This window comes from Cynocephalus volans, chromosome 4, assembly GCF_027409185.1.
Source record: "Cynocephalus volans isolate mCynVol1 chromosome 4, mCynVol1.pri, whole genome shotgun sequence".
NCBI lineage: Eukaryota > Metazoa > Chordata > Mammalia > Dermoptera > Cynocephalidae > Cynocephalus > Cynocephalus volans.
This window is the reverse complement of record NC_084463.1, coordinates 34,940,886-34,959,888: the sequence shown is the minus strand read 5'-3', so window position 1 is coordinate 34,959,888 and position 19,003 is coordinate 34,940,886. Positions and strand designations below refer to the sequence as shown.

Below are 19,003 nucleotides of genomic sequence, written 5' to 3'. Positions count from 1 at the left end.
TAATTTGTTGAGTCTTTATAATGAAGAGATGTTGAATTTTGTCAAACACTTTTTCTGCATCTATTGAGATAACCATATGGTTTTTGTCCTCAATTTTGTTGATGTGGCATATCATATTACCTTACTTGCATATGTTGCAAATCCTTGCAATTCTGGGATGAGTCTTACTTGATCCTGAAGTATAACTTCTCTGATGTGCTGCTGTATTCCACTTGCTAATATTTTGCTCAGGATTTTTGCATCTATGTTCATCAGTAGCTGTGACCATGCTGCACTGGGCTGCAGAGGCTGTGGTTGGGCAGCACAGGAGTCTGGCAGTTGTGGTCATGTGGGGTGGGGCTCCAGAAGCTCTGGTTGAGTGTCACAGGAATCTGGTGACTGTGGTCACATGGAGCAGGGCTCCATCAGCTGAGGATGGAGCTGGGGCAGCCCAGTGTGGTGCTCCAGCATCTGTGGCCACGGCTACAGGCAGCATCAGTCACGCAATGGGTTGTACCAGTGGCCACTGGAGGAAGAGGGATGAACTCCTATGGGGGAAGACAGACCATGGCCATGGGACTAGACAATGGCTCAGGCAACGGTGGTAGTGGTGAGGGCAGGCTGGAGAATGAGCAAGAGGAGACTTACCACTGGGAAGTGCTCACATCAAAGTAGATTCTTCTCACTGCAAGGGAGAATTCCTCCTGCACTGATCCTAGCTGTCTCTTCCTTTCTCTGTACCCCTTCTGCAGGAGGATCACATGCTGGGCACATTTAGCTCACCATCTTGCCCCATGTTTAACCCTTTAATTCTATTTTGATAATTTCTTAAAATCTGAATTTTGAATTGAGTAGGTACTGTAACATTTAAGTATTTGCCTCTTCAGGTTTTGTACACTTCAAAACAGGACATGCACATATTTTATATCCTAAACCATTAAAAATTAGTTTTATGATACTTTTTCCATTAATTTTTATTCAGAATTCATAGTCTTCTACTCCATCTAATGTATGTTGCCTTTATATATTTTATTCATTTTCTGTGTTTATGTTGTAAAAACTAGTCCAGCACCATGGTACTATTTAATTATTTTTCATTTAATTGTCATTCTACATATGGGATTACCTATTTTTTATTATAATATTAAAATATTTTTTTGCATTGGAAATAATAAAAATTAAGCACAACATAATTTTGATTAAAATGACAGACTTAAAACAGGAATTTCTTTTCTCCTCCATATGAATAAATGACAGTGAGTTTATGAGGAAGTTTTTACCCACAAAGACTACAGGAAAGAAACAAGAAGGCACTAAAAATGGAAAAGGTCATTTAGTTTGTATAACGGGAAGGTTTATTCAAAATGAAGTTTTAACTCCAGAACTTTTCTCCAGCTCAAGAGTCAAGAATCTACTCCAGCTCTTGGCAAAAATAGTGTTATGTAGGTTCTACATAATTGAAGCAGAGAAGATCAGCCTTGGAGACACTAAGCTCTGCAAGAGGGTGGAGGGAGTTAAGAATATGCATTAATAGGGTCCTTTGACATATACTTTGAAGTCCTTACTTTTACTTTAAGGTATTTTACAGAATTCAGGTGACCAATCCTACATTCAGATAGCAGATTATTTGGTGGTGTTCCCTACTAGGTGGTGGCTTAAAAAACTGGTATTTGAAACCCCTAAAAACCTCTGCAACTCTCTTCCATGAAGCTTAGCTACTGACAAGCTCAGTGCATGCACCCATCATACCCAATTAATCCACTAACTGTTACACTTCTTGCTGTGTAACGGAGACACAAAAACGATTACACAAAGCAACATGAATGCAGCGAGAAGCCCTAAGGGATCGCACCTCAGCAACTCCTCTGTTACAAGGAGAAAACTGGGTACAGCCTCAACTCAAAGTTACCTTCTGTTGTTTATTGTTAAGACAAGGAAGTTTCACAGGAAATATCAGTTGATCCAATCATTACAAAACGACACAAAGACATGGCCATCATGACAAAAGTTATCTACAGCTAAGTATAGCTTAAACAATAGAAATATCATTTAAATTAACAAATAGTAACATCATTTAAATTAACAATGTGACATTCCAAAGTATAATTTGTGAAAAGCTAAGTTTATCAAACTGTGATCATTATCTAATCTAAAATATAACTTCTCCTTAAATGATTTAAGCAAAAGTTACATTCTTATGATTAAATTTAAATATAATTGTCTCTAAAGTTTCCACCAAACAGCTTGCCCTTAGCCAACACTTTTTCACATGTTTCCCTACAGCAATTCTTTCAACATCTTTTAATAGCAATCAGTATGTTAAATAATCAAAGTACATAATCCCATCCCTAAACCGTGATTAAAATTGATTAGATGGGTTGTTGCCTGCTAGCTGTGGACTTTTGTCCCCTAGTTGTGGACTTTTGTCCCATACATGCATTACCTAAAAGCCCTACACTAAAAATCAACTGAAAATCAACATTTGCTTGATTAAAATTGATTAGATGGGCCATTGCCCACTAGCTGTGGACTTTCGTCCCCTAGCTGAGGACTTTTGTCCCACACATGCACAACCTAAAAACCCTATCCTAAAATCAAATGGGAATCAAGATTTTTAACCCTCTGCAACTCTTAATTACCACCTTAGAGCTTAGGAACATCAGATGTTGTACATAATCTGTACATTGAAAGATGGAGACCAAAATAACAATAATATTAGCTGAAAAGAGGATTCAGGTATTTCAGGGAACAAACAAACAAACAAACAAAACACCAAAATTCATAATAAAAGTTCTCAAAGAGAAATTTAAAGGGGAATTTATCTAATCAGAATTCAGTATAAAATGTTTTTAATAATTAAAACTATTAAAGCACAAATAAAGCTATGCCATAGAAAAGCTGAAAGGATATTGAGGCAACTGCCATGAAGAGCAAAGGTAAATAATTTCTATTGGAAGTTGGAGAGAGAGGACTAGAAATAACAGCAATTGACCTAGGTGGTAAATCAGGAGATACCAACCTTAATCCCTCCACACAGAGAGAAGATCAGTGGTGATACTGACATAGCTGAGATGCCAGGAGACAGCTAGGAGCAGAGAGGAATGGTGGAGGCTCCTGGCATCAGCTGTGTGGCAGGAGCCACCATCCTCAGCAACCTGCTTTGCAGAGGACACTGAAATCTGTTGCCACTGATATAACCAGGTCATTCCTGCTGGGAAACCCCAGAGAGGGAGATTCAACTGCAAAACCCTGTGATCCAAGAAGCAGCTTCTCTTGTGCTGTGTCAAGACTGAAGTCACCCCCTTTCTCAGCCCAATGCACCCACTCCACAGCTGTCCCAAGTACACACTTTTCAGACACCAAATCTGTAGCTGCATATCACCTACCCATGTTTCAGTCCCTGGACACACCTCCATAGTGAGCTACTTCACACCCTTAGCCCTAGGGCCAAGGTCTCCCTGCATGTTCCTGCATCCCAGTCACAAGCTCATCTTCCACAGAGAGTTCATGCACACACTGGACCCCAGAGCCGCTGAAACTAGTACAAGGCCTAACATCACATTCTCGCTCTGAGCCTGCACTGTGTGCTCTTATGCCTGAGACATTAGTGCCACCTCCACAGATAGCTAATGTTAAAAGTATAGGAGTTTAAGAAGGAGAAGGTAAAGACAAAAGTACAGAAAGGTTATATAAAGAAAAAAAATAGCTAAAAATTGTCCATATCTGGGAAAAGATACAAGTATACAGATACAGAAAGGTCAAAGTCTCCAGTGAAGCAAAATCCTGATAAGATAACAAGAAGTGATATTATGATTAAACTGTCAAAAATAACAGACAAAGAGAAGATTCTGAAATCAGCAAAAGGAAAAAACAAATAAAACATATTCTACATGAGGACATTTTTATAAGGCAAGCAACATATTTCAAGCAAAGCTTACAGGCCAAGAGGGAGTAAGGGAAGAGTAGGATAATATTTTCACAAAGCTATAAGAATAAAAAAAAAAAACTGCCAACCAATTATAATTTACATAACAAAGAACAAAGCTGTCCTGTAGAAATGAAGGAGAGACAAAAATATTCCCAGACAAACAAAACTGAGTGAGTTCATCACTGTCTTACAAAAAAAACGCTAAAGTGAGTTCTTCAATCTGAAAGAAAAAGACACTAATTAGTAATGTGAAAAAATATGAAATTATAAAACTCACTGGTAAAAAAGTAAGTACAAAGTCAAATTTAGAAAACTCTAATACTGTAATGGTGGTTTGTAAACCACTTATATATTTAGTATGAAAGTTAAAAGATATAACTTTTAAAATAATCAGAGCAAAAATAATTGGTTTAGGTATACACAATGTAGAAAGGTATAAATTGTGACAACAGAAATGCAAAATGAGGGAGGTAAAGTAAAAGTAAAGCCTCTCTCTTTTTAAATGTGGATAAAGTTAACACCTTAAAATGTCATGTTATAACTGTAAAATATTTTAAGTAAGTCTTATGCTAACCGAAAAACAGACACCTGTAGTAGACATACAAAAGTCAAAGAGCAAGAAACCAAAACACAACACTGGAGAAAATGATCTAATCACAAAAGAAGAAATGAGAGGGAAAAAATTTGTTTTAAAAACTTCAAAAAAATGGAAAATAATAAAATGGCAGTAGTAAGTCCTTACTTATCAATAACCACCTTAAATATAAATGGATTAGATATATAATGGATTTACTTCACCTTAAAGAACACACATAGTATGTGAATAAAGGATGAAAAAATACTATGTTTAAATTGACACCAGAAGAGAGCAAGGTAGCTATACTTACTTATAGCAGATAAAGTAGACTTTAAGTCAAAATTTACTATAAACGGCTGGCCCTGTGGCTCACTTGGAGAGTGCGGTGTGGGTAGCACTAGGGCCATGGGTTCAGATCCTATATCGGGATGGCTGGTGCCCTCACTGGCTGAGTGTGGTGCAGACAGCACCAAGCCGAGGGTTATGATCCCCTTACCAGTCCAAAAGAAATTACTGTAAAGATAGACAAAGAAAGTTGTGACATAATGAATAATGAGTCAGTTCATTAAGAAGATATAACAATTATGAATATATATGTACTCAACATTGGAGCACCTAAATATGAGTATATATAGCAAATATTAAAAGGTCTGGACCTGCTTCTCTCTTAAGAATGAGGTTTGTGCGGGCTCGGCAGAGTTTATATACTGACTGTTTATACACAAATCAACCAGGATGTGGAGAACAGAGCTGAATCTGGGAAGCAGATGCCTGCTATGCTAAAAACCTCTGGAAACTGGCTAAGGAGCTATGTTCAATTTAACATGCAGTGGGAAGCCTCCATCACCTGATGGAATGCAGGAGCATTCATGGAGTCCTAGGCAAGAACCTCAGGCAGCACCACTGCCCAATATAAGACAGGAACATGCCCAAAACACCAATTCCATGAGGGTGGTCCATCACAGCCACTGCCACAGCCATGACCATCTCAAATGCAGCTTGCTACCACAGTAGCAGACACAGCCACTGTGCAGGTGACCCACAAGCTACTTGACCACACTGACACAATGAGTGTCACCAACAGAGGCTGGAAAAAGAAGAGGAAGTCTCTCTCATCAAAGGCCACTCCAGAGAAACAGAAGAAACAACTGCTCTACCAGATGACAAGACAGCAATGTAGAGATTCGAGAAATATGAAAATTCAAGGAAATATGACACCACCAAAAGAATACAGTAATTCTAAGTCCCAGACCTGTAGAGCAGGAAACTCCTGAAATGACTGAAAAGAAATTCTGAGCAATGATCTTCAGAAATCTCAGTGAGATACAAAAAGATTCAGTTAAACAACACAGTAAAATGAGAAAAATAAATCCAGGATATGAAGGAGGAAATTTACAAAGAAATCAATACCTTAAAAGAGAATGCAGCAGAACTCATGCAACTGAGCAATTCATTCAATGAAATAAAAAACACAACTGAGTGCTTAAGCAGCAGGCTAGAGTGAGCACACAAAATAATTTCCAGTCTCAAAGATAGTCTTCGAAATAGACTGGGCAGACAAAAAAAAAAAAAATAAATAAAAAGGAAAAAGGAATTTAAAAAATGAAGACAATCTAAGAGAGCTAGAAGACAACCTTAAGCACAAACATTTGAATCTTGGGTGTTCCAAAAGGTGAGAAGAAAGGAAAATGCTTTGAAAACCTATCCAGTGAAATAGTAAAAGAAAACTTCCTTGGTATAGGGAGAGACATGGACCTTCACCAATGGAGGCTCAACCATTCTCAAACAGATTCAATCCAAAAGATCCTCCCTAGATACATTATAGTCTAAATGGCAAAGCACAAAAACAAAGAGAATTCTAATAACAGCTAAAGAAAAGCATCAAGTCACCTATAAGGCAGACCCTATCAAACTAATAGCAAACTTCTCAACAGAAACTCTAAAGGCTAGAAGAAAATAGGATGATATATATTCAAAACACTAAAAGAAAAAAAGTGCCAGCCAAGAATACTATAGCTAGCAAGGCTATCTTTGGAAACAAGGGAAAAAGTGTACTTCCCAGACAAGCAAATACTGTGGGAGTTCACCACCACTTGGTCAGCCCTGCAAGAAATCTTCACAGAGTAGTATTCCATGTTGTATATACATACAATGTTTTTTATTATAGCCAGTCTAATTGGAATGAGGTGGTATCTCAATCTGGTTTTAATTTGCATTTCCTTGATGACTACTGATGTTGAGCATTTATTCATGTACCTCTTGGCCATTTGTATGTCTTCCTTAAAAAATGTCTATAGAGTTCCTTTGCCCATTTTTTAAATGGGTTATTTGTTTTTTACTATGCAGTTGCTTGAATTCCTTGTATATTATAGATATAATTCCCTAGTTGACTGCCCAGAAATCAGTAGCATTTATATACTCAAATAATGAATTAACAGAAAGAGAAATAAAGTAAACCCATTTACAATTGTCACCAAAAAAATAAGATACCGAGGGATCAATTTAACCAAGGAGCTGAAAGATCTCTACTATAAGAACTACAAACCACTTTTGAAAGAAATTAATGAAGACACATATAGATGGAAAGATATTCCATGCACTTGGATTGGAAGAATTAACATTGTGAAAATGTCTATACTACCGAAAGCAATCTGCCGATTCAATGCAATCCCTATCAAAATACCAATGACATTCTTCACAGAAATGGAAAAAACCATCTTACCTATTATATGGAATAGAAAAAGACCCTGAATAGCCAAAGCATTCCTGAGCCAAAAAAGTAAAGCCAGTGGCATAAGACTACCTGACTTCAAATTATACTACAAAGCTATTGTAACCAAATCAGCATGGTACTGGCATAAAACAGACACTCACACCAGTGGAACAGCATTGAGAACCTAGAAACCACCCTGCAGGCTTACAGCCATCTGATGTTAGACAAAAGCAACAAAAATCTACAATGGGCAAAAGAATGCCTCTTGAGCAAGAGGTACTGGCAAAATTGGATAACTGTATGCAGAAGAATGAAACTAGATATGTACCTTTCACCATATACTAAAAACAACTCAAAATGGATTAAAGACTTAAGTATAACACCTGAGACTGTAAAATTACTAAGGGAAAATATAGTTGAAACACTTTAGGTGTTAGGTCTGGGCACAGAATTTATAAACATGAGCGAAAAAGCACAAGCAGTAAAAGAAAAAATAAACAAAGGGACTACATTAAATTAAAAACCTTCTGCACAGCAAAAGAAACAGTCAACAGAATGAAATGAAAACCTACAGAGAGAGAGAAAATTCTTGCTAGCTATGCATCCGACTAGGTACTAATATCCATAATATACAATGAACTCAAGCAATTACATAATAAAAAAACAAATAACTGAAGTAAAAAAGGGCAAAGAAGGTTAATAGACATTTTTCAATGGAAGACATACAAATGGCCAATAGGTACATGGAAAAATGCTCAAAATCACAAGTCATCAGGGAAATGCAAATTAAAACTACCTTGAGAAACCACCTCACCCCATTTAGACTGGCTCTAATCAAAAACATGGTGAATAACAAATGCTGGTGAGGGTATGGAGAGAAGAGAACACTCCTACACTGTTGGTGATACTGTAAATTAGTACAACCACTATGGAAAACAGTATGGAGATTTCTCAGACAACTACAGCTAGATCTTCCATACGATCCAACAATCCCATTTCTGAGTATATACTCAGAGGAATGGAAATCATCATGTCGAAGGGATACCTGCACTCCCATGTTCATCGCAGCTCTATTTACAATAGCCAAGACATGGAACCAACCTAATTGACCATCAATGGATGATTGAATAAGGAAACTGTGGTATATATACACCATGAAATACTACTCTGCCATAAAAAGGAATGAAATTCTTCCATTTTCAACAACATGGACGAGCCTGGAAAAACTTATGTTGAGTGAAATATGCAAAGCACAGAGGGATAAATAGCGCATGTGCTCACTCATAAGTGGGAGCTAAGAGAGAAAGAAGGAAAGGAAGAAAGTCCACAGGGGTGTGTTGTACTTGTTGTGAGAGAGAACATACCTTGGGATACACAGTGGAGTGGGGGAGAAAGGGAGTGTGAGAGGGAGGATGGGAATAATTGGGTGGGTGACATGGGGTACAAACACAATTTGTGGTAAGGTGCATGCTGCAAGTATGGATCTAGCCTTCACATCTTGGGCTTGAGGGGTGACAACCAACTTTTTATATCATTAATATTCATAACCAATAATTATTTAATCATTTAATTAATTTAATTTTAAAAACTAAAAAAATTATAATAATGAATATGCTAATAGTAAATAATAAAATTTAAAAATCATGCACTATGATCAAGTGGGAGTTTTCTTTCAGATGTAAAATTACTCAGCATATGCAATTCAATACAAGTGAAAGACTACATTAAAAGAATAAAGCTAAAGCCCTATGATTACATCAATAGATGCAGAAAAGGCAAATGAAAAAATTCACCTTCATTTCATGATGAAATCTTGGAACAAATTATGTACAGAAGAAATGTACCTCCATACGATAAAGGACATATATCACAATCCCACTGCTAACATCATTCTCAATAATGAAAAATTTAAAGCATTTTCTCTAAGATCAGGAACAGATATAATGCCCACTAAGGTCACTTCTATTCAATATAGTACTGGAAGTTCTTGCTAGAGCAATTAGGCAAGAGAAAGAAATAAAAACTATCCGGTTTGGAAGAAAAAAAGTAAATGTGTTTCTGTTTGCAGATGACATGATCTTATATAGAGAAAACTCTATAGATTCCACCACAAAATTTTTAGGATTGATAAACAAAATTAGCAATGTTGCAGGATAGACAATGAACATACAGAAGTTAATAGCATTTTTATTCTTTAACAACAAACTATCTGAAAAATAACTCAATCTCATTTACAATATCTACCATAAATAAATTATTAGGTATAAATTTAACCTAATAAGATTAAAAATCTGTACTCTGGACATCGAAAAACACTGATAAAAAAGGAAGACACGATAAATAGAAATATATTCCATGTTCATGGAGCAAAAGAATATTGATAAAATGTCCAACTTATTAAAGCCATCTATAGATTCAAGGCACTCCCTTTTAAAATTACAATGATATTTTTTACAAAACACTAAAATCCTAAAATACAGATGGAAACAGAAAAGAGCCCAAATATCCACAGCAATCTTGAGCAAAAAAAAAACAAAGCTGGAGGCAAAACATTCCCTGATTTCTAAATCCATTACATAGCTATAGTAATTCAACATCACAGTAATGGCATAAAAACAGATGCATAGATCAGTAAAACGGTATAGAAATAAATCCAACTATTTATATTCAATTCATTTTTGACAAAAGTGCCAAGAACACACAATAGAGAAAGGACAGTCTTTTCAATAAATGGTGCTGGGACAACTGAATATCCATGTGCAGAAGAATAAAATTGGATCCTCATCTTACATCATAAAAATTCAACCTGAAATGGATTAAATACTTAAACCTAAGACGTGAAACTATAAAACTGCTGGATAAAAACACAGGAAAACACTCCATGACATTGGTATGGGCAATGATTTTAAATATGACCCAATAAGCACAGGAAACCAAAGCAAAAATAGACAAATGGGATTGCATCCAAATAAAAAGCTTCCACCTAGCAAAGAAAATAGTCATCAGACTAAAGAGAAAACATATGGATTAAGACAAAATATGTGTAAACCATACATCTGATAAGTGGTTAAAATCCAAATTACGTAAGGAATTCAAACAACTCAACGGCAAGAAAACAAATAACTCAATTTTAAAATGGGCAGAAGACCTGAATTCTTTTCAAATAAAGACATATAAATGGTCAACTGGTATATAAAAAAATGCTCAATATCACTATTCAGGGAAATGCAAATTAAAACCAAAACAAAATATCACCTAGCACCTGTTAAACTGGCTATTACTAAAAAAAAAAATATGACATGTCAGTGAGAATGTGAAAAAAAGAAACCCTTGTACACTGTTGTTGGGAGTGTAAATTTGTACAGCCATTATGCAAAACAGTATGGAGGTCCCTTAAAAATTTAAATTAAACTCCCATATAATACAGCAATCTCACTATTGGGTATATATCTAAAAAAAAATGAAATCATCATGTTGAAGATGTATCTGCACCTTCATGTTTTTTTGAAGTTTTATTCACAATAGCCAAGATTTGGAATCCACCTAAATGTTCACCAACAGATGAACGGATAAAAATAATGTGGTGTATTTACAAAATGGAATGCTATTTATCTTTAAAAAGAAAAGAATTCTGTTATTTGTGACAACATGAATGTTGAACTTGGAGGACATTATGTTAAGTGAAATAAGCCAGATACAGAAAGACAGATACCACATGATGTCAATCACACGTGGAATCTTAAAAAGTCAACCTCACAGAAACAGAATAAAATGGCGATTAAACAGAGACTGGGTTAGGAGGTGGACTGGGGAGATGTAGGTCAAAGGATGAAACATTTCAATTACATAGAAGGAATGTTTAAAAAATCTATTGTCCGTCATGATGAATTTAGTTAATAAGAATATTTTGTGTACGTGAGACTTGCTAATAGAGTTTAAGTGTTCTCAGCACACACACCAAAAATAATGAAACGAATTGCATATATTAATTATTTGATTTAGTCATTCCAAAATGTACATTTATATCAAAATATCACGGAGTATAGCATGAATGCATACAATTTTTATTTTCCATTTAAAGGGAAATTTTAAAAAGAAAATAATACTAATTAAGGAAGCTAATCATAAAACTCCAGGAAGAGGAACAGAAAGAAAACAAATAAAAATTGCAAGATAATCAGAATTAAGAAACTTAGCTTGAAAAGTAAAGGAACTAATCAAATTCCCTAAACAATAATTTATAAACAAAAATATTACACCATGGTATATTCTTGTGAAATTCCTGAGCACTAAAAATAGAGAGACTCACTTAAAATCATGAAGAGAAAGAAAAATCAACAAAAATATGAAAAAAAATGATGAGGAATTTTAGTGTATGAACCAGCAACACAGGAAGCGACGGGGAGGGGGGATCACATTCGAAATCCAAGAAAACAAATTTCCAGTTTAGATTTCTTCACATGATCAAAGTACTAGTCCATGGAAAGGTCAAATTCTTATATATCTGGAAAATGTGTTGGTTTGGTGTTTGTTCTGGTTTTCCAATTTGCAATACAATTTTGCTGATTATAACATTGAAAGTGTAAGCGGGGGCTCGGAAGAGGCTGGCCAGTGGCTTGATAAAACTGTGAAATCGTAGTAGATAGGAAGAATAAGATGCAGTGTCCTGCAGTACTGTAGGAGGACTGCAGTTAACAGTAATTCATTACATAATTCCATAGAGATAATAGGGAGGATTTCGAATGTGCTAAACACAAAGAAACGACATATGCTTGAGGTGATGGATATGCCAATTACCCTGATATGATCATTGTACACTGTACAAATTCATCGCATTGTAGCCCTTAAATATTCACTATTAGCATGAGTAAATTAAACTTTTTTATAAGTCACAGACAGAAATCGATTATAGGTTACCAGAAACTGGGGGGAAGGAGTAAGGGGAAGTTATTGCTTAATGGGGTCACACTTATGTGTAGAATAACAAAAAAGTTTTGGAAATAGAGGTGATGGTCCCACAACATTGGGAATCTAATTAATTCCACAGGTTGTATGCTTAAAAGTGGTTAAAATGACAGATATTATGTTATATATATTTTACCACAACAAAGATGTAGCAACATGGTAAGTTTAAATTTAATTTCTCCCAAAAATTGGAGCTCAAATAATAATTTCAAAATCTGAACAAATGGGGCTGACCCCGTGGCGCACTCGGGAGAGTGTAGCGCTGGGAGCCCAGCGACGCTCCGGCTGCGGGTTCGGATCCTACATAGGAATGGCCGGTGCGCTCACTGGCTGAGCGCGGTGCGGGCGACACCAAGGGTTGCGATCCCCTTACCGGTCACGAAAAAGACAAAAAAAAAAAAAAAAAAAAAAAAAAATCTGAACAAATGTTTAATTCAAGAATATATTGTTAAGATTTGCAAAAAAAAAAAAAAAAAAAAAAAAAAAGGATTAACGTGCTGTTATATCTAAAGAGGAATTTTTGGCTTTGCCATTAAAGTATTCTTAGAAGCTCAACAGGTCTTGCACCCACACCACTACCTACTTTGTCCAAGTCACCATCAAGGCTGACCAGGAGTAGTGACATAGCTTCCTGCCCTTGTTCCCAGTCAGCTTCCTCTGCAGTCTATTTTCATCGGACTTTGGTTAATTTCAGATGTATGATCTCACAACATTGAATCTACAAAACGTCGACTACATAAAGAGTAGGACAGTAGTTACTAGAGCAGGAAAGGGGAGGAAAGGGGAGCAAATGGGTAGAGGCAGGCCAATGGTACAAACCTGCAGTTATGTAGGAGTGAATCTAGAGATCTAATGCACAACATAAGAACAAGAGTTAATAATACTATATTGTATAGTAGAAAATTGCTAAGAGTAGATTTCAGGTGCTCTTACCACACACACACGCACAAAGTAACTATGTTACGTGATGGATGTTAGTTTGCTTGACTGTAATTATCATTTTACTATGTGTGTGTATATCATAACATTATGTTGTGAACCTGAAACATATACAATAAAATTAAAAAGGTAATAAAAAGGAAAAAAAGTTCAAATGTAAGTCAGATAGTGTCCCTACTCTACTCAAAACCATCCCTGGATTTCCTTTCCGTCACAGTAAGAACTAACTACTTCCTATGACCTGCAGCATCTCCAGTCCTGCCTGCCATTTTTTCTTTCACTCATCTCCTTGTCTCTTCTTTACCTGCTCCCCTGACTCTGCACTAAACTCTGAAGCTCGCCTGTCACACCCCCACCTAGTATTCTTTGGAGACCTACTTTCATCACACTCTCCTGGGGATAGATCTTTCCTCTGCTTTACACATGCTTCTGCCTCTCTCCAAGGCACAACTTGGAGATGTCGGTGTTGAGACAATGTCATCCCACGAACCTTTAGAATTTGACTCACTGCATTGCTTTTACTGAAGTATGCCAACAGAAGGGACTGGTCTTTACTGGTCCTTACTCACTCAATAAATATATAAAGAAAAATTGAAACCAAAAATTAATTGCAGTCCTGTCTATAAATGTGAAAACAGCTAACAAAATAAAAATATGAAATACTAATTATTAATCACTAATTACTCAGTGAGATTTCATTATAGGCTGATATAATTAAGCAAGTCATTGGAGACAAAGGTAGCATTATTTTCCTTTTGGAATAAAGCATTTTGATAAATGGTAATTCTTGGACAGTTTTCAAGCTCATGGGAGAGAAGCAATTAAGGTAAGATAGCCAAGCTCTTCAGGTTTTCTGTTTCTGCCTACTTAGATATCCATAGAGCCAGAGTATTTGGGCATCATATCAACATGTGTTATCATCTGTATTGAAATGTTTATAACACATTTTTGTCCTCGTGATCACCAATAATTTCACTAGCAGCAAAGCACAGAAGACAGCTGGAATCTTCATGCACTAGGATTGAAGATATGTGAATAAGTCATTCAAAATTTGTTTTATATTTAAATTATTTTAGAGTTAAAATTCATCTTAGAATTGAGGAGAAAAACAGGTAAATATTGTCATTTAACAAATAATGAAAACCAATAAAATCTACATAGATATTGTTCACTGGTGCTCAAATTATTCACAATAACAACACCAGATTTTTCAGGGGGTAGGTTTCAATAGAGAAAATATTATTTTTTCTTCTCCATAATTTTAGGTGTTTCACAATAAGATTATTATTTTTAATACTTCTGGCATATTTTAACATTTTGGCTCAGGAGTTCATATGATGAATATTAGTTATTGTAATTGTCAGTGACATATTTTAGCATTTACCACACTTAGCTGAAAGTGTAGTGAAGTGCGTTAAATGGGAAATGAAATAACAACAGTTAATGAGAGGTAGCTAGAAATAAACAAACAAGACAAAACATAAAAACAATAATGTAAAGTGTTTTTAAAAGGCCAGTGCTTTTCAGCCCATAAAACATTAATGACAGATATCTGAGTTAGATAGAATCATTAAGACCAATTTCTTTGAGACAATTTTCCTTGGTCCTTTTATTTTCCTTACACAAGAAGAGATACACAGGTATGGAAATCTTCCTTAATAACCATGAATCCTTTATTTATTTATTTATTTTTTACTTAATCACTTGGGGACTATAAGTGATGTTGTAAGATGAAGAATCCACAATATTTTAACAGGAACAGCTATGGGAGGTAAATTAAATTAAATATTACAATTAAAACATTTTTTAAAAGTCATTCAAAATATCTTTCCTTCTTTTGCTGGAAAAATCCTAACCCTTATTTTTAAAATTTTTTTATTGGTTATGAATATTCACGAGATACAAAGCTGACTGTTACCCCTTGTGCCCATGATGTGAGGGCCAGATTCATTCTGGCAGCATACCCATTACCACAAATTGCATTTGTACCCCGTGTTCCCCGCCCAATTATCCCCAACCTCCCTCTCCCTCCCTCTCCCACCCACTCCACTTTGAAGCCCGAGGAATGTTCTCTCCCTCTGCAAGTCCAACGTGCTACTGTGGTCTTTCTTTCCTTCCTTCTTTCTCTCTTAGCTCCCAATTTTATTTTTAATAAAATACATGGATTTTTTTCCTCTAATAGATTAAAATTATTTTACATAACTTTTCTCCTAAATCCAAAGAACAACATTCACTCTGTGATTTTCCTTCCTTCATTGCCATAAAGAGAGGATGAGCATAAAAGAAGGCACCAAAGGAGACAGTATGGAAAGAGATATCGTAAAGTACAGTTTTAATATTTTACTAAATTTACATCAAGGTTGATGAATACAATCTGTACAAATAGGAGGCATCACACATGTCACTGCAATAGGAATGACCAACCACACTACTTCATCAGATTTAGATCATCTGAATTTTGTTCCACATATGTGGGGAGCTTTCCCTCCTGCTGCAGAATTTGCATTAATTTTTTGGAAGGAATAGAGGAAAACAGGGAAGGGGCACTGGCAAGAAGAAGACATAGGAGCATGAAAACTGATACATAACTGATATATTATGTTCTGTAGTAGTGGAACTGTGGATATGATAAAAGAGAAAAAAAGCTTGTAGGGAAAACAATTTTTAACTTAGATATGGGGAAAAAGTCAAGGAATCAAAGGGGGATTAAAAAATAAAATTGAATAATTCATTAAATATGATGCCAACAATCGGAGTTCATATGTTGTGGGATATTTGATACCTACAGTAACGAAGGGTGTGTTTTCTACGGAATTATAGGACCAAGATTGCTAATTATAAAAAGAAAGCCCCATAGTTCAATCTCTAATTAAAAATTGTAAATGTAGGAACATTTCTAAACTGAACATTTTGCAGAGAGCAAGTAGGTTAACTATTTTATAGAATAGATTGAGGAAGGTCTGTATTACCTCCGTTTTCTGTGATAATTGTGTACTGTTCAAATTCCTGGAAGCTGTATCGAAACTGAAGTTCCTTTACTCATGTCATAGTATGTAGGGACAGCAAGACTATGGCACAATTTATCAGTCACTGGTTTGTCAATTTGAGTTTTCAAGAGGGATGGGAAGAAAAACTTTAAGTTTTGATAAGGTCAGTAAAAATTTTTCAATTTTTTATCACCTTTTACAGGATATATTTGGGCAATATTATGATGACACATTTATGTGAGTTGAAACTAAATTGGTTCAATAACACAAAATTAATCAGAAAATGGTAGGTAATAAATGGACTGAATAGGAACAAAGGGAAAGTAATTTTTGTGGTAGATGGACATGTGACTGCCATCTGTAGATTCTCATAATAAAAGTATTACATGTATATATGTCTGTCTGTATGTATATATGTATTTATCTACAGAGAAAGGAAGTTATGGACCATGCATATGAAAATGGTACCATAAGATTATAATACAGTATTTTTACTGTAACTGTTCTATGTTTACATATGTTTAAATAAACAAATACCACTGTGTTACAATTGCTTACAGTAGTTAGTATAGCAACATGCTATACAGGCTTGCAGCCTAGGAGCCATATGCCATACCACATGGCCTCGGTGTGTAGTAGTCCATACTATTTAGGTTTGTGCAAGTACACTTTATGATATTTGCACAACAACAATATCACCTAATGACACGTTTCTGAGAATGTATCCCAATTGTTAAGCAATGCATAACTGAATGTGTTTAATATAGAAAGACTAAAAATTAATATTTTATTCCAGTCTCCTTTTTTCCCAACAAATCTCACAGTTGTGATTCAATTTATACTTACTGTGTTTTCTACCAATCAAAACATGCACATTTTGCATCCAGTGCTGTTCTTGTTGGTCTACTTGTGTGCCGTGCTGGGGAATATCCTCATTATCATGATCACAACTTTGGACCATCATCTTCACACACCCATGTATTTCTCCTTGAAGAATTTATCCTTCTTGGATCTCTGCCTTATTTCAATCACAGCCTCCAAATCCATTGCCAACTCCTTAACACAAACCAAATCCATTTCATTCCTTGGCTGTGTTGCCCAGGTATTTCTGTCACTTTTTTCAGCATCTGCAGAGCTGCCCCTCCTCACAGTGATGTCCTTTGATCACTAGGCTGCCATATGCCAACCCCTACACTATGGAGTCCTAATCATCAGAGGCAAGTGTGTGCAGACAGCAGCTGTGTCTTGGCTGTGTGGGGGTCTGATAGCTGTGATGCACTCAGCCAGTACCTTCTCCTTATTGCACTCTGGGTCCAGCATGGTCCATCAATTACTCTGTGATATCCCTCAGTTATTAGCTATTTCTTGCTCAGAAAACTTAATAAGAGAAATTGTGCCCATCCTCATTAATGTCGTGTTTGATTTCTGCTGTTTTATATTCAACATTATTTTCTATGTTTATGTTTTCTCTACCGTCAAAAGGATTCCATCCACAGAAGGAAAGTCAACAGTCTACTCCACTTGCCTTCCACACGTGGTGGTGGTTGTATTATTTCTGTCCACTGGTTTCATTGCTTATCTGAAGTCAACTTCAGAGTCCCCTTCAGATTTTGACCTTGTTATTTCTGTGTTTTACACTATGATGCCCCCAACCCTAAGTCCCATTATATACAGTCTATGAAACAAGGCTATGAAGATGGCTCTGGAAATGTTGATAAAAGGAAAGCTCACCAAAAAGTAAAAGCTAACACTTCTTTCCTTTCAATAATATATATTGTCTACAATTTACATCCCTATTTTCTCATTTTTTCAAGTAAATATTTAAAAAGGAAAATGAAATCCACTCTTTCATTATGAATTTTCCTTGAGTAATTAATTACATGTTTCTATTCTTAAGTAAAACTCTGGATTCCTACAATTGTGCACCCATTTTCCCAACCCCTTTGTGAGTGGTGTTCATAAGCTAAATTCTAGCTGTTTTTAATACAATAATATAAAAAAAGGTTGCTTAAAACTCATCACACATTACTAAATTTTATTTAAAAGAAGCCACAGCAAAAATAACAACAAAAAACAAACCTCTACTCTTTTATAATTTCACCAATTCAAATTACTGGAATCTTGTAGATTCTTCTAACGTATTTCTATTCCATGCATTGACTTGCCTGCTTAAATAAAATTGTGAGGAATAAATTATTTAAGACTGAGTGAGGTGATCTCACTCAACAAATACTCCATAATGGGAAGCAATCTTTCCTTCTATGTAGTCATTTAAAGTTTATGGTCAAAAGGTGAAAAGAAAATGTATATTGAATGAAACTTGCCCCCAAAAGATAAAAATATCCCTGGGAAATTGAGAAATATAATTGAAGCCATATAACTAAATGAATAGTAATTATAGTTGATGGTTTTGTTGGTCCCTAACATGACTGTACTTTCTTGATTTCCTAATTACAAAAATAAATAAGAATATAAATAAAATGTTTTAAAGATTTACATGTAAACATTCTAAATAATCGGATTCATTTAGGTATTTATTTTAATTATCATTGTTTTGAGATTTCCCCTTAGTCTTCATAATTGTATTTTGAAGCTCATTGCTAGATTTTCTTCCAGATAGACTTCCTTGTCTACATCTCATATGTTCCTCAGTCTTTCTTCTAATATTAGACATTTGTTTATTTTTTTGCATCGCATAAAATATTAAGTTAAAATAAAGATAGGAGCATATGTAAATTGTATTCCTCCTGCAACATCTGTACTAGAAATTCCCAAGTTGTAGATGACTATTTATGAAAAGTTGTGAAATATAGAGCTGTGCATGCATGATGCCATTTTTCTCAAGCAAATCTTTGGAGCACATAATTATATCTACAAATATTTTATAATATTTATTATATATATTAGATCCATGA

General features: G+C 35.3%; 1 protein-coding gene across 1 annotated transcript; it reads left to right on the top strand.

Moving 5' to 3' along the window:
* Nucleotides 1-414: 414 nt before the first annotated feature.
* On the top strand, nucleotides 415-17,829 carry LOC134375960 (olfactory receptor 14A16-like). The gene is given in 2 exon segments (XM_063094680.1): nucleotides 415-589; nucleotides 16,856-17,829. Coding segments are annotated over 2 exon segments (1,149 nt in total).
* The last annotated feature ends 1,174 nt before the right edge of the window (nucleotides 17,830-19,003 follow it).